The sequence below is a fragment of the Carassius auratus genome, chromosome 43 (genome assembly GCF_003368295.1).
Source record: "Carassius auratus strain Wakin chromosome 43, ASM336829v1, whole genome shotgun sequence".
Lineage (NCBI taxonomy): Eukaryota > Metazoa > Chordata > Actinopteri > Cypriniformes > Cyprinidae > Carassius > Carassius auratus.
In genome coordinates this window covers 21,862,534-21,876,945 of record NC_039285.1, presented here as the reverse complement: position 1 = coordinate 21,876,945, position 14,412 = coordinate 21,862,534, and the positions used below count along the sequence as shown (strand labels likewise).

Sequence of the window (14,412 nt, the reverse complement as noted above, 5' to 3'; positions counted from 1 at the left end):
CAAATTTCCCATTCCAGCACATCCCAAAGCTGATCTGCTGGATTGAGATCTGGTGACTGAGGAGCTCTTTGAAGAAAGTGAAGAAACTCATTGTCATGTTCAAGAAACCAGTCTGAGATGATTTGAGCTTTGTGCATTATCCTGCTGGAAGTAGCCATCAGAGGATGGGTACACTGTTGCCATAAAGGGATGGACATGGTCAGCAACAATACTCAGGTAGACTGTGGTGTTTAAACGATGCTCAGCTGGTACTACGGGGCCTAAAGTGTGCCACGAAAACATCCCCCACACCATTACACCACCAGCAGCCTGAACCGTAGAGACAAGGCAGGGTGGATCAATGCTTTCATGTTCTTTACGCCAAATTTTGACTCTACCATCTGAATGTTGCAGCAGAATTCGAGACTCATCAGACCAGGCAGCATATATCCATTCTTCTATTGTCCAATTTTGTTGAACCTGTGCGAATTGTAGCCTCTGTTTCCAGTTCTTAGCTGACAGGAGCATCACCTGGTGTGGTGTTCTGCTGCTGTAGCTCATCAGTCTCAGGGTTCGACGTGTTGTGTGTTCAGAAATGGTATTCTGTATACCTTGGTTGTAACATGAGTGGTTATATGAGTCACTGTTGCCTTTCTATCATCTCTAACCAGTCTGCCCATTCTCCTCTGACCTCTGACATTAACAAGACATTTTCGTCCACACAACTGCCGCTCACTGGATATTTTCTCTTTTTCGGACCATTCTTTGTAAACCCTGGTGATGGTTGTATGTGAAAATCCCAGTAAATCAGCTCGTCTACATTCAAAGTTACTTAAATCCCCTGTCTTATCCATTCTGATGCTCGGTATGAACTTCAGCAAGTCATCTTGACCACATCTAGATGCCTAAATGCATTGAGTTTGATTTGATTAACAGTACAGAGAAAAAATATATAATAATAATAATATATATATATATATATATATATATATATATATATATATATATATATATATATATATATATATATATATATATATATAATTTTGAAATATTATTTCAATTTAAAATAACAGTTTTCTATTTTTATAAATTCTAAAACATAATTTATTCCTGTGATGCAAAGCTGAAATTGTATCAGCCATTACGCCATTCTTCAAAGTCACATGATGATTCAGAAATCATTCCAATATTCTGATTTATTATCAACACTGAAAACAGTTGTGCATGCTTAATTTTAATTTAAAATTGTATTTTATTTATTTATTGGAAACTCTGGTAATTTGCAGGATTCTTTGATAATTCAAATGTAAAAAAAAGATTTTTCTGTACAAAGTCTGATACAAAGTTTGATCTGTTGTATTTGCAGTGTTTGGAATAACGGCCTTTAAAAGAACGCGTTAGGTAACAAAGATATTTTTACAGTAACCTAGTAATCTAACTAATTACTTTTCCCGTTGTAACAATGCCATTAACATTACTGAACGTTAAATACGGTGCGTTACGTTGATGTAATAAACTATGCAATCCGAACGCACCCCTGGTTCACAGTGAGTGAGCAGGTGGGTTAATAACGAGATAAGCGATTATGATTGGCTAAGGCAGAGTCATGTGTTTCATGGTAGCCAATCAGAGCCAGTGTTTTTACACAACTCTTACTGTCTGTTGACGTGCAATAAATATTGAAACTCATGTACGAATACCTGTCTGTTCTACTCATTTCAACTGACTTGTGAAAATTGCTAAAAAATACAAATTCTTTGATATATAGCAACTTATTTTTATTTTTTTTTTATTTTTTTTACAGTGACGCAAATAGTTACTTTCCCTGGTAATGAGTTGCTTTTATTATGGAGTAATTCAGTTAATAACTCAGTTACTTTTCGGAACAAGTAGTGAGTAACTATAACTAATTACTTTTTTAAAGTAACATTCCCAACAGTGTGTATTTGATAACTGGTCTTTCTCAATAGTGTTTAATTTGGTATTACTCTGAATACATCTGATGTCTCTGTTGGCAGTCGTCTGATATTTAGTCGCTGGAATCAAGCAGAAAACGCAAACACGATACTGGATTCCTGATATGAATGGTACATAATTCAGCCATCAAAATACTAACCAAACCCAGCCTCAAAACAGAGATGCTTTCCATTTTGTTCCTCGATTGTCTTCTCCCTCTCTCTTTCTCTTTATTCTATCGACTAGGTCTTTCAATTTAACGCAATATGAAAGGCCTGCTGAAGGCTTGTATCAAGGAGATGCATGCGCACAGAAAGAGCGAGAGAAAAGCGTGGAAGAGCTGTGACTCTAATGGAAACCTTTTCTTAGAGTTGAGTGTGTTTCATCTTGATACCAACTAAAGTCTGAAACACTCTGCATATACTGCATTGTAATCGATACAAGCTTTAGTTGACAAAGAAAACAGACTGCAGATTTCTTTCTCATTGAAACAAACCACAGGAGTAACATTAATACTTGAGTTCGATGCTGAATGGTTCTGTTTACCTCTCATGCGCAGAAGTTTGAGATTCCTGGTGTGTTGCACAATAGATCAGAATCAGACAGCTGTGCACAAACATTAGGCAGCTTGATGTTTGCTTTTGTGCCAAATGAAATATTTAAACATGTTTTTAATTCTAAGAGAAAAATGGTCTGTTTAGGGGATATTTTGTACTTATTTCATTCTTGACATGTTTATGTGCAGCCAGCATTTATTAGTTGAAGGTTGAGATTGTTGCTTGCTTGAGTCACATTCACCCTTACCGTGAGCGTGTTAACTGTTCACACCACTATTGTATATCAATTTCATCAAGAGTTAACACAAATTAAACAGATCTGATGCAGTGCACAGATGCAAATGACCCTGTGTTTATTTGTGCATTCAATTACAGACATAGAATGATCAGTTTAATTTTCTGATATTAACAGCAATTGTGCTAGCAATGCCAAGATCATGTGTTTGATTGCATAAACTGAATGCAATGCATTTAGTTGCTTTGGATTAAAAGCAGTAGACTACTGTGGGGTTTCAGTCAGGGCCTTCAGTAAGCAACTGTAAACTACATAACCTTACACATCAATCTTACACACATCTCTGTCAATAATGTGCATATTATGCTGCACACAGGCTCTCAACGACAATGGCATCTGATCAGCAGTTTCAACAGTAGGCTAGATGAGGGTGGGTTAAATTCAGAGTAAATTTCCCTACATGGATCAGTAAAAGTAATCCACCAATACACAATTAACTAAGAACATTTACTTCACTCTAAAATGATGACGCGCCCACAGCAGCAGAACTGTACAAATGCTGGACATCCACACACCACACCACAGTATTATCAGACAACACTTACACCTCCATTACAATGTGCACGAATCAATACTCATCAAAATATAAAGCACTCACCTGTCACTTGTAAATAAAGTCTGTGTGTCTGTCATTCCATGTCCCTTTACTCGTATAAAAAAAAAATAAACATGGCCAAATTAACTTGTTGTGCTTGGTGCTAGCTGTTAGCCACTCATAGATGCAGTCTTTGAAATGGCGCACAAAACCATTCTTAGCGAATTAAGTTTGAGTAGTTTATCCTTTCTCAGTTATTCCTCTTTTGTCTGCAAAAGAGTGCCTTGACAAAAGGTGTAGGTGTAGGTGCCGGCGACTGCAGCCAAAGTCTCTTTAAGGCTTTACTTACTTCTATAGTCTTTGTTGCGGCTTGGAAATTCCCAACTAAACGAAGGGAGGAGTGTTGCCAAATTGGTCTTTTTTAACACTGTTGCCGTGAGTTGTTTTTCATGTGTGCTGGTTGAAGCGACATACATGATATTATCCCCTGAAATGTGAATTTTACCAGAGGAACCCTGCCAAAAACTTGTATTTTACTCCTGGAATGCGATTTTTAATGGGGGGGTACCTTGAAAAGTGATTGGGTGAGTTTTGTTGAGAAAACCTGGCAACCCTGGCTGGGGGAAGCACTGGGCACGTCGCTGGACCCAGAGGGCGTGCTGTCATGGAACGTCAAAATCTGATTGGCTGATGATTCTGACATTAATGCTTGATACAAATCAGATGCGACGTCTTTCTGACGGCTATCTGTATTGCTGGCTGCAGACTTTTATATGTAGGGTATTCCAGTTTAACCTCAACGAAACTAATCATAGGCCATGTTGTGGACTTGACACAAATGAAAATGATTCCTAAATAATAATAATAATACATGAAATGCTGACCAAATAAAATGGTTTGGTGAAATGACCCTTTCAACTTTTACTTACCCAAATATGTGATTATGTGGTTAGTTGCATTTTGTTATAATCCATTCCATCCATTCATTTTTGAGTTGCACCAGTTGAGAGCCGCTTGATCTAGAGTGTCTTTTTATTTCCAAAGAGCTCTGATAAAGAGCAAATCAGTGAGTTTGTTATGGAGCTCTCCTTGTGTTCGCAGACTTAATTAGTCATTTAAAGAGTGATCTCTGAGGCGAGGTTGTTGTGTAAAAAGGTTTGGAGTGTTTGCATGTTTATTATAATGCACTGTAATATAATCAGGGCTTTGCCTACAGTTATGTGGGCTTATGATTGTGGTCAGATGTAATGTTGGGGAAGCAACTTTTCAAACTGTACTTCTGAAACTGTAAATATAGTTTAGAATAGCAGCCGCTCTCTATGTCCTTCCCTCTCAGATTTCTCTCGCTCATCTATCACTCTCTCCTCCTCCCATCTCGCTTCATGTGTCTGTCTCGGGGTTGCTGCTGTGGACCGGACAGCTGCTTCAGTGTCTCAGGTCACAAAGCCTTCGACCCCCTGCCCGGCTCTGGCCTTATTTCCATGTGAACCGTATCTCAGCCAAAGTGAGGACTGCTGCCACGCCAATCCAACATTAGCTTCGTTTAGGATTTGCCATTACAAGCGATAGAAAAGCAGGGCGAAATGGCTGACAGCATAGATAAGAGGTCTTTCCAGCCCATTTACATGCCCATTATTATAATAACCTCATTAGCTGCAGATTCGTTGAGAGGATTCAGATGACATGATGTGATATACTCTGAACTGGACCACTGAACATAGTGCATATATATAGTATAATATAAAATATAATAGTGTCAGATTTCAGACTCTATGCATACAGTCTACTCACAATAACCCCTGTATGGGAATGTGGTAGGTCGTGAAAATAGGCTAAATCTGTGTAGACTGGTATAAGCCAGAAAATAAAGATGTTTTTACTTGCTTTTTTGTCTCAAAAAATTATATATTTATTTACATCCATCGCAATCTTCATTTGAATAATTTCAGTATAACCTCATTAAATCCTAATCCAATTTTAAGTAATATTTTATAATGTACCATTTTTTAAAAGGCTTTTTTTTTTTTTTCTAAATAGAAAGATGATGTCATTCGTGATGTCACACTCGCTCCGGTTGCCAGATTGGACCAATTTGGACGAGCGTTTCACTTTCATCGGTAATGAAATATTTTATATGAAACGATTACTTGATGTCATGCCTGGGAAGCTAAGCAATGTCATGAACAAATGTGTACGTTTCACGGCTCAGTAGCTGCGTCTGATGAAGGTTTGACATTTTCTTACATGTTGCACATTTGCAATCTGCAGATCTTATGATGGGAAAGAATCCAGGGATGTATGAAGGAAATATGAACAAAAAAAGGTTATTTGTTCAAAAATAAGACCAGTAAAGCAACCAGCTCTATAACAGATCCATTCTGTGTTTTATGTGTTTTTTAAATACTCACTTTTGAATAATATCTTGTTTAATTAACCCAATATTACAGTCTAAGCTTATAGTGTGTCCTTCAAATTCTGGTCATTACTTTTATGTCATACTCTGATGGCAATTCAATAACTCTGCAACATTAGACATCTGAACATAAGCCTACAAGGTTTTTATTCAAAGGTCACAAAGTCAGACGCTGGTAGAAATGGCAAATGAAGTGATTTTGGAAGGTTTCTGGTCTCCTCAGCTCCAGTCCCTGAAGTGCTCAAAGCTTTTGAATATCAAGGCTTACACAACTGCAGTCAAGCAGTGCAGATTTGTCAGTGTGACCCAACAGTTTCCACTGGCTTTAATGAAAGCATATTTCCTTGGGAAAAAAGAATTATAACCTCAATAGGGAATATTCAGATGCACAACATTTTGAAAAGTGACATCATTTTTTTTATATTTGCAACTTTTTTTTTTTTTTTTTTTTTTTTTTTTTTTTCAAACCAGATTCATTGGAAATGCATGTTTCCTGAGAATTTCAAAGTGAAAAAAGCACTAAAAGCATGCTCATTTTTATCTTAAACAGACAAATGTGAATCAGACAATGTTTTATTACGTTGGTTGTTGTACGTATTGGGGCAGTTTGGAAATTAAATGTCCGGTGAATGCGTCTAAATGTTTAATGGTGTTTGAAAATAATAAAGCATCTATACTAAACCTAACCGATAGGGTCAACAAAAGCAAACATGAGATAAAAAAAAAAAAAAAAAAAATGTAGTTTAATTTGCTTAAAGACTTTGAGTTCTTTTATCCTGACTTGTGTTTCACAGGACTCACTGTACAATGCAAGAGTAATGCTGTACCGGGTGCGCTAATGAGCAAGTTTACTCTGTCAGAAGAGCTGTGCATTTAGAGCTGGTTATGTGATGCAAACATCAAAATTTATTACTTTACAAATTATGCACTGCACAATAAAATAGTTTTGAGCCTATTTCATAGTATTGTGGGAGGAACCACACAAACATAACCCTTTATGAACCAATAATCTGCCCTGTAATCATAGTTTGTGTAAAAGGGTGTTTATTTAAGCTGCAGTTAGTTGCATACACAGTTTTGCAGAAATGTACAGTAGTTAAAGGCACATTTTGGCACATTTCTGATGTTGAGCTTTGTAACTAATCACAGGCATATCAATCATGCACATGGATGCAATGGCTAATCTGAGGTGTTTCAAACAATTTACCACGATTAATAACATCTGGTCCTTAGTGAGCGGGTTATAAGCAATCTGATCGACACATCTGTGTTTCATGTTTCATTTCGGTCAGCAATGGCACGTGAAATTGAGCCCTGACAAAACATTACCTGACATTTAGATGCTCTAGAACCAAAGGGAAATGAACCTTTGGTAATTTGGAATTATTTTGGATCTGTTTCTTGTCGTGCCACTATCTTGCAGTGCAATCGGTTTAACTGGCAATATAGCGAGGTGTAAATGAGATATTTATCTGCAGAAGGGACAGCTATGTTGATTTAAAGGGAGCTTTTGGAAGTCCTGAACTCAGAGAACTCATGCTGAAATGCAGGGCTCAAACGGTGTAAACTTACAGTGACAGCTTCAGTGGTTTTAATGGCTAGGAGTGCATTAAAGTAGTATTGTGACCTTGATCACTTTCTGGGCATAACTGGAATTGTGTTTTTTATGCTGCTCAGAGGGTCAACGTCTTGATTTACTCATGTTTTAATGAGAGCTATCAAACAGTTAAAAAAATTGTTTAATTTGAAATGATATGGCAATTAATAATCAAATGAATTACAAATTAAACACATATATCATTGTTTGTAGCTGAACCTACCTAATTAAAGCTAATTCATGAACATTAGTCTGCATTATTAAAGCAGATGAAAGAATCAATTAATAGATTATAAAAAATAAAAAAAAACACTCACCAAAGCTGCATTTATTTGATCAAAAATTATTTAGCCATTTTCTATTTGAATATATATATATATATATATATATATATATATATATATATATATATATATATATATATATATATATATTAGTGCTGTCAATCGATTAAAAAAAATTAACTAATTAATCGCACAATTTTTTAAAATTAATCGCGATTAATCGCGATTAATCGCAATTAAAAGACTGAAACTTTTTGGATATGTAAATGTAAAATGTAAATAATTAATGTAAACTCAAGACAAAGAAACTATTTAAATTCAAAATATGATTGTTTATTGGAATTTTTGTTTAACTTGTAACACAGATTTTCTCATGTAAACAACATACCTGCAATAAACCATCAATATCCTCCAAATTAACTGTTGGCTTGAAAGCCATATTTATTACAGAAATAAAAACACAGGCATGTAAGTACCATTTGAATTTCAAAACAATCAATGCCAATAAAAAACAAAAATGATTTCCATGTTGAATTCTAAGTGGACTGCAAAAAAATTCCAAAGTATAGTCATTGCCAGTGCTTTAAGTGGGCCAGTACGCACTGGTACTCAGTACCGCCACTTCCAAATATAGCTCTTGAGCGTACCGCCACCTCTCCGTGCGCCCAGAACGTGCTTGTAGCGTACCGGTACGCTCATTTGGACATCTGTTTTAATAGAGGTTTTAATCTTTTACCTGCACTGCCGATTTTCAGAGCGCCCTACACAATGCAAGCTTCCTAATTCATCCCACCCAGAGCAGAAACTACATTACCCATTCACCCTTAAGTTATACAAGTGAATAGCGCATGTGTCGCTTTTCCCACTGTTAAGTGTCAACAACTCAACGTGGCCGGAGAAGGTGTGTGAAACTCGTTGTGAGTTATACTAAAGCAAAATCTTGAGTATTTATTGTCTGATAAACATTAAAAACTGTCTGCGGAGGTTGAGTCGTCCTGCAGCCCCCGCTGGCTGTTCATTGGCTGCAGCATCTTTTTTCTAAGTTCTAAACAAATACCGTAGACGGCAAGGCACAAATTTAGATATTCATTTATCTAATTAATCTATAGCCTATGCACAAAGACAATATGATCTTTTTGTCCCCTTTTTGTTTTAAAGCTTGATGAAGAGAGAGAGCGCAAGTTGCTGCAGCTGAGGAGGACAGTGATGCACGCGTACAGGAGTGATTGACAGTTCGCGGCAATGTGTTCAAAAAATACTCCGCTACACAATTATTTCTTTATTTTCGTTTAAGCTTATTAACGTTAGCGTTACAGAAAGGTCTGATTTACGCACTGTTACAGTCATACAGTCATAATGTTTCTTGTGGCAGACTGAAGAGTAATCCGGCAGAGTTTTATACTGAAACTTTCCGTCTAAAAGTCCTTCCTTGGTCTTATCCATATTTCTTTGCACGTTGAACACACATAGGCCACAACTGGAAATAAAAAAAACTGCAACCGCGTTAATTGCGTTATTTTATTTTAACGCGTTAAATATTTCAAATTAATCGAATGCGTTAACGCGCTAATTTTGACAGCACTAATATATATATATATATATATATATATATATATATATATATATATATATATATATATATATATATATATTTCAGCACCATTACCCCAGTCTTCGGTGTCACATGATCCTTCAGAAGCCACTCTATTTATTTTGCAACATCATAAATGTTTTTTTTTTGTTGGGAAATAAATGCATTCTTTCTGAGTAAAAGATTTAAATTCTTTTGAAAAATAAATGAATGTATAAATTACATATTAAAACCCAAACTGTAGATGAATGTCTTTGAATTTTCTAGATATTGTGTCAAGTTTAAAACAATTTTATTTTGAGAAACAAGCCAGCGTTCTGTTTCATTAATCCCATGAATTTTCAGAAGTAAGTGAGACATGATTATTTGAATAAATTTTTGAATGCTTTATTTTTAATACATAATTGTAACACTAAATTAACATGTTACATTTACAGCCTTAATGTATATGTAAATTATATTATGTGAGCATAGGAGTGATTACAGTATCAAGGGGATTAACTGACAATTATGATTTTTATTAAAACACCCAATTTTACCAGTTCACCCAGTACTTATCAATTTACTGTAGAAAGCTGTGGACGTTTCCTCTGTTTGTGTTATTCCATTGTAATGAATGGTAATTTAGTCTCTCCTGAACATGGTAACTCCACCATTAGCACCAATGTATGCCAATTACACAGGGAGAACATACAGCGGCCAACACAAAAATTACCACTCTGTAATTCGGGACCACTTCGACTCTAAAACCAAGGAAAGCCTGTCATTTATCGCACACATTTGTCTCTCCAGCTCTCAAGAGCTGATGAATGAAGAACAATCACCATTTCTCAACACTGGGCTCCACTCAGCAATAAGACAGAGTGTCTCTGCACTCCGTCAGTGTTTTTTTCTTGAATATAATCAATTACCCTTAGTTGTGTAAATATAGGAGAACTTGAAGTGCTTTGACAGTCGTTTTGTCTTCATCTATTTTGGTTCTCTCCCTCTCTCTTTTTCCCACAGACAGATTGGTGTATCGTAGCCAATGACTCAATGACTGCTGTGGAGCTGCTGTATCTGGCTCAGTAGTGTGGAGTCGTCACACCCTGAAGAAAGCAGAAAATGGACATGCTGAAGGACTTGAGGATGCTGGGTCGGTCTCTCAGATGGTCAGTGAAGTCTTGTCATTCTATAGTGATGCCACGCTGACATTCAGTCTTATTTACAGGTCTGAAACCAGACAGCCTCTCGATGTGTGTGCTTTACCTCTGAGGAAAAACATTGTAAATTTAGCTGCAGGCAGCAAGCCCCAGTGGCACATGAGAGTTGTACATTGGAGAAGATCTGTCTGGTCATATGACTCCCTTTGGTTGCATAATATAAATTAGATCAAGAACTATAAGCAGATTTGCTAGTATGTATAACATTTGACATCACTCATGGGACAATCAGGACATTGTGGCAAAGATGTGTGTTAATATGTGCAGATGATGTTTCTAGATAATGACTGACATAATGATGCATGATAATGTGTCTTTCTCAGGAAATTTGTTCATATTTTTACTTTTTTATTTATTTATTTATTTATTTATTTATTTATTTATTTATTTATTTATTGTTTTAGCACCAAAAAAAAAAAAAAAAAAAAAAAAAAGGAAAATCCTTTTACTTTTCTACTTTTACACAGTAGTGTACCTGGACAATTGAATACTGAACAGTACACCTACATGAGCTTTTTGAGCATCTCAATTCAAAACCATCAGCTTCAACAGCTTCCACTCTTCTGGGAAGAGTTTCTACTAGATCACAGCTGTGGAGGTTTACTCCATTCAGATATAAGGCATCCGTGAGGTCAGGCATGATGTTGGCCAGTGGGCTCTGACTTCTCAGTAGGGTTTCAATCTGGGCTTTATGCAGGCCAGTCAAGCTCTTCTAACCTAGACTCAGCAAAACATTTATTTATGGTCTTAATTTGCCTACTGAGATTACATTGCTGTTCCCTTCATTTTAAGCAGCTGTTTGTAATGGATAACAGAATATGTTATATTTGTTAATTAGAAGGTGTAAATGTTATTCAATACAGCTAAAAATCATCTAGAAAAAAATAAATCAAGTAATGAGATGAAACGGTATGAAAATATCATATCACGATTATAGTTATGAGTTATGAGTATTATAGAGGTATTATTACAATGTGCTGGAAATGTTCAAAAGGTATTAATACACACACAATTGAATTAGCAGCTCAATTCACTTTTTGTTCAAAAACTTCAAAATAATAGCATACTGGAAAATTTTAAAACTACATGCTCATATAAAGTTTATAAAGAAAAACTATATATATATATATATATATATATATATATATATATATATATATATATATATATATATATAATGATAAACCTCATGTTTCAGACTTCAGCCTCGTAATGAAAACAATGGGGATATGACTGGTTCCCCATCTCATTATCAATGGAAAATAATTATGTTGCCAGTAGACAAATGTGTGTGTGTGTGTGTGTGTGTGTGTGTGTGTGTGTGTGTGTGTGTGTGTGTGTGTGTGTGTGTGTGTGTGTGTGTGTGTGTGCGTGTGTGTGTGTGTGTGTGTGTGTGATGACATGTGTATGACACAGGTATTACAAGGAGAGGGGGACTTATGAGCACATAACCCATGTCCCCATTTTTCAAAACACTTATAAATCATACAGAATGAGTTTTTTTGAGGAAGTAAAAATGCACAAAGTTTCCTGTGAGGGTTAGGGTTAGGTGTAGGGTTGGTGTAGGGCCATAGAATATACAGTTTGTACAGAATAAAAACCATTACACCTATGGGATGAACACACTTACTCTCAATGAACAATACTCTCAATGCTGAAAACAGTTGTTCTGCCCAATATTTTTGTGAAAACTGATATTTAATTTTCCAGGATTCTTTGATGAACCGAAAGTTCAAAAGAAGACCATTTATTTGAACAGAATCACTTTTGATCAATTTAATTCATCCTTATAAATAAATAAATAAATACACATCAGAATACTCCAATGTATAATGGTGGTGACACGTAAGTAGCTAAAGACACTGATATAATGTGGTTGTGTTTTTGGGCTGCAAGGGGCAGTTCTGTACCAGACTCGTGGTGGCAGGAGGATGCTAACTCTTCGGTCAGTCGGGCAGATGGCATTTGGCAGCTCTGTCTGTGGCTGGATGCCCTCATTGATGAGCAGCAGGTGCTTCAGGGCATCCAGAGGTGCCAGATATGTTCAGGAAAGAGAGGATGGGGACAGGCACCATCGAGGCGCAGCGGTCATTAGGAATTGGACAAACAAAGATAAATGCATTCAGATTGGATCTGAATGGAATCCCATCGTGCTCTCATTGTGATTGCCCATGCACAAGCGTTTCCGTTTCTGCCTCTTCTTGAGGTATCTTTCTGTATTCATTGCCTATTTTACCTCCGCCAGTGGCAACAGACTCCATTTACACTGGCTTACTGCGACCTTCCACCCCAGCTCCCACTCTTTTGCTCTCTCTCTCACCCTGTTTTGAAATTCATTTATGCATTTGTGAGAAATGGGGATCGAGCTGGCAGGGCAGCCTCAGTTACTGAGGAAGAAGGATAATTTGATGAATTACCCGTTAGTGTCTGGGAAAGCAAGATAGCCTCTGTGTGTCTTCAGGGCTTCTAGACAGAGAGCACAGTCATTCTTTTCATGCATGCAACACCATGAAGACTGTACCTAATGGCTGTTGTTTGGTTCGTTGTGTGTTACAATTATGGCTTTGGTGATTAAAAACCGAGCACGTGCTCACAGAGTTTCTCTAGTCTTGCCTCAGTGGGAAACGGACCTCATAATGCCTTCAGAAAATGTCTTGTTTTGTTTTTTCCTCCGGTCTACATATTGCATGATACAAATGATGCATGTTTGGAATGGGGATTTCACATGGTTGGGTTTATGATGAATGCTTTATCACTGACAACAGTGACCACTTGGGTTTTGAAGAAACAAAACAAAGCAAATATAACATTCAAGTTTGTTTTGCAACTATAGTCTTTAATGTGTTTGTCTCACAGCGCTTTTGTGTTCAGCACCACATGTATTGAACATTCAAAATCAAGAGAATTGCAACAACAGTCCAATCTTTGAAATCTTTTGTTATCCACTTTTGAGGTTTTTACTCTGTTTTGAAGATGTGAAGCATGTGTTGTGGAATTGTATGTGAAAGTAATAAAGAAATGGTAAAGTACTACTACTTATTCTGATACATTCTACATTTGGAATTCAAGTATGTTAAGTTATAGTGTGAGGATTTATTTAGTCAGTATAACAAAATAACAATATTAATCTGATTGAATTCATTGACTGAATATCTGTTTTGTTTTTTGTTTTTTTGTGTTAGTCTCAGTCCTTCCCATACATAAAAAAATATATATATATATATATATATATATATATATATATATATATATATATATATATATATATATATATATATATATATATATATATATATATATATATATATATATAAGGAAGTATCTAATTTTCACAAACATTTTCTAGGTAGATTAAAATGTCATATTTCAGTTGATAACATGTAAAAATTTGTATATGTACAAATGTTAATATTATGTTGAACATATGTTAATAATAATCTGTTTGTCAACAGTATATATTTAATTTATATAGGTAACTTGATTTAAAACAACATATATACCAAAAAAAAAAAAAAACAGTAGGTTTATGTAGGGTTTTTTGTTAATAATTTTATTTTACGTATTCATGTCTGTATTTTATATTTTCTTATAGAGTATCAACATGCATTGGTGGGTTTTTGGATGGATATACATGCACAGGACACATACATCTGAAATTATTTTATGCATACATAAACATATTTGTACAGGCTGGTAGATACAAATCTATATGAATTTGACATCAATATGACAAAATATATATATATATATATATATATGTAATATATGTAAATGTAATTTAATATATATATATATATATATATATATATATATATATATATATATATATATATATATATATATATATATATATATATTGCATTTGCACAGGTTTGCCTGCACTGACTGGTTTCAACATTGAGGGAACTGCAGTCAACGCTTTGATCTGTCACAAACATGGCTGCAGATTCATTACAGACAATTGTCGGTTCAGTTCAGTTCCTCTTTATTGTTCTCTGAC

The 14,412-nt window shown here is 35.5% G+C and overlaps 1 protein-coding gene across 1 annotated transcript in view; it reads left to right on the top strand.

Annotated features, from left to right (window-relative positions):
* Positions 1-14,412, top strand: part of LOC113061898 (leucine-rich repeat and fibronectin type III domain-containing protein 1-like protein) — a 145,382-nt gene that overhangs the window by 77,454 nt on the left and 53,516 nt on the right. Inside the window, exon 2 of the mRNA XM_026231407.1 lies at positions 10,216-10,361. Within this exon, the coding sequence (XP_026087192.1) occupies positions 10,315-10,361 (47 nt within the window). The 5' untranslated portion in view covers positions 10,216-10,314. The remainder of the gene's footprint in view (positions 1-10,215; positions 10,362-14,412) is intronic.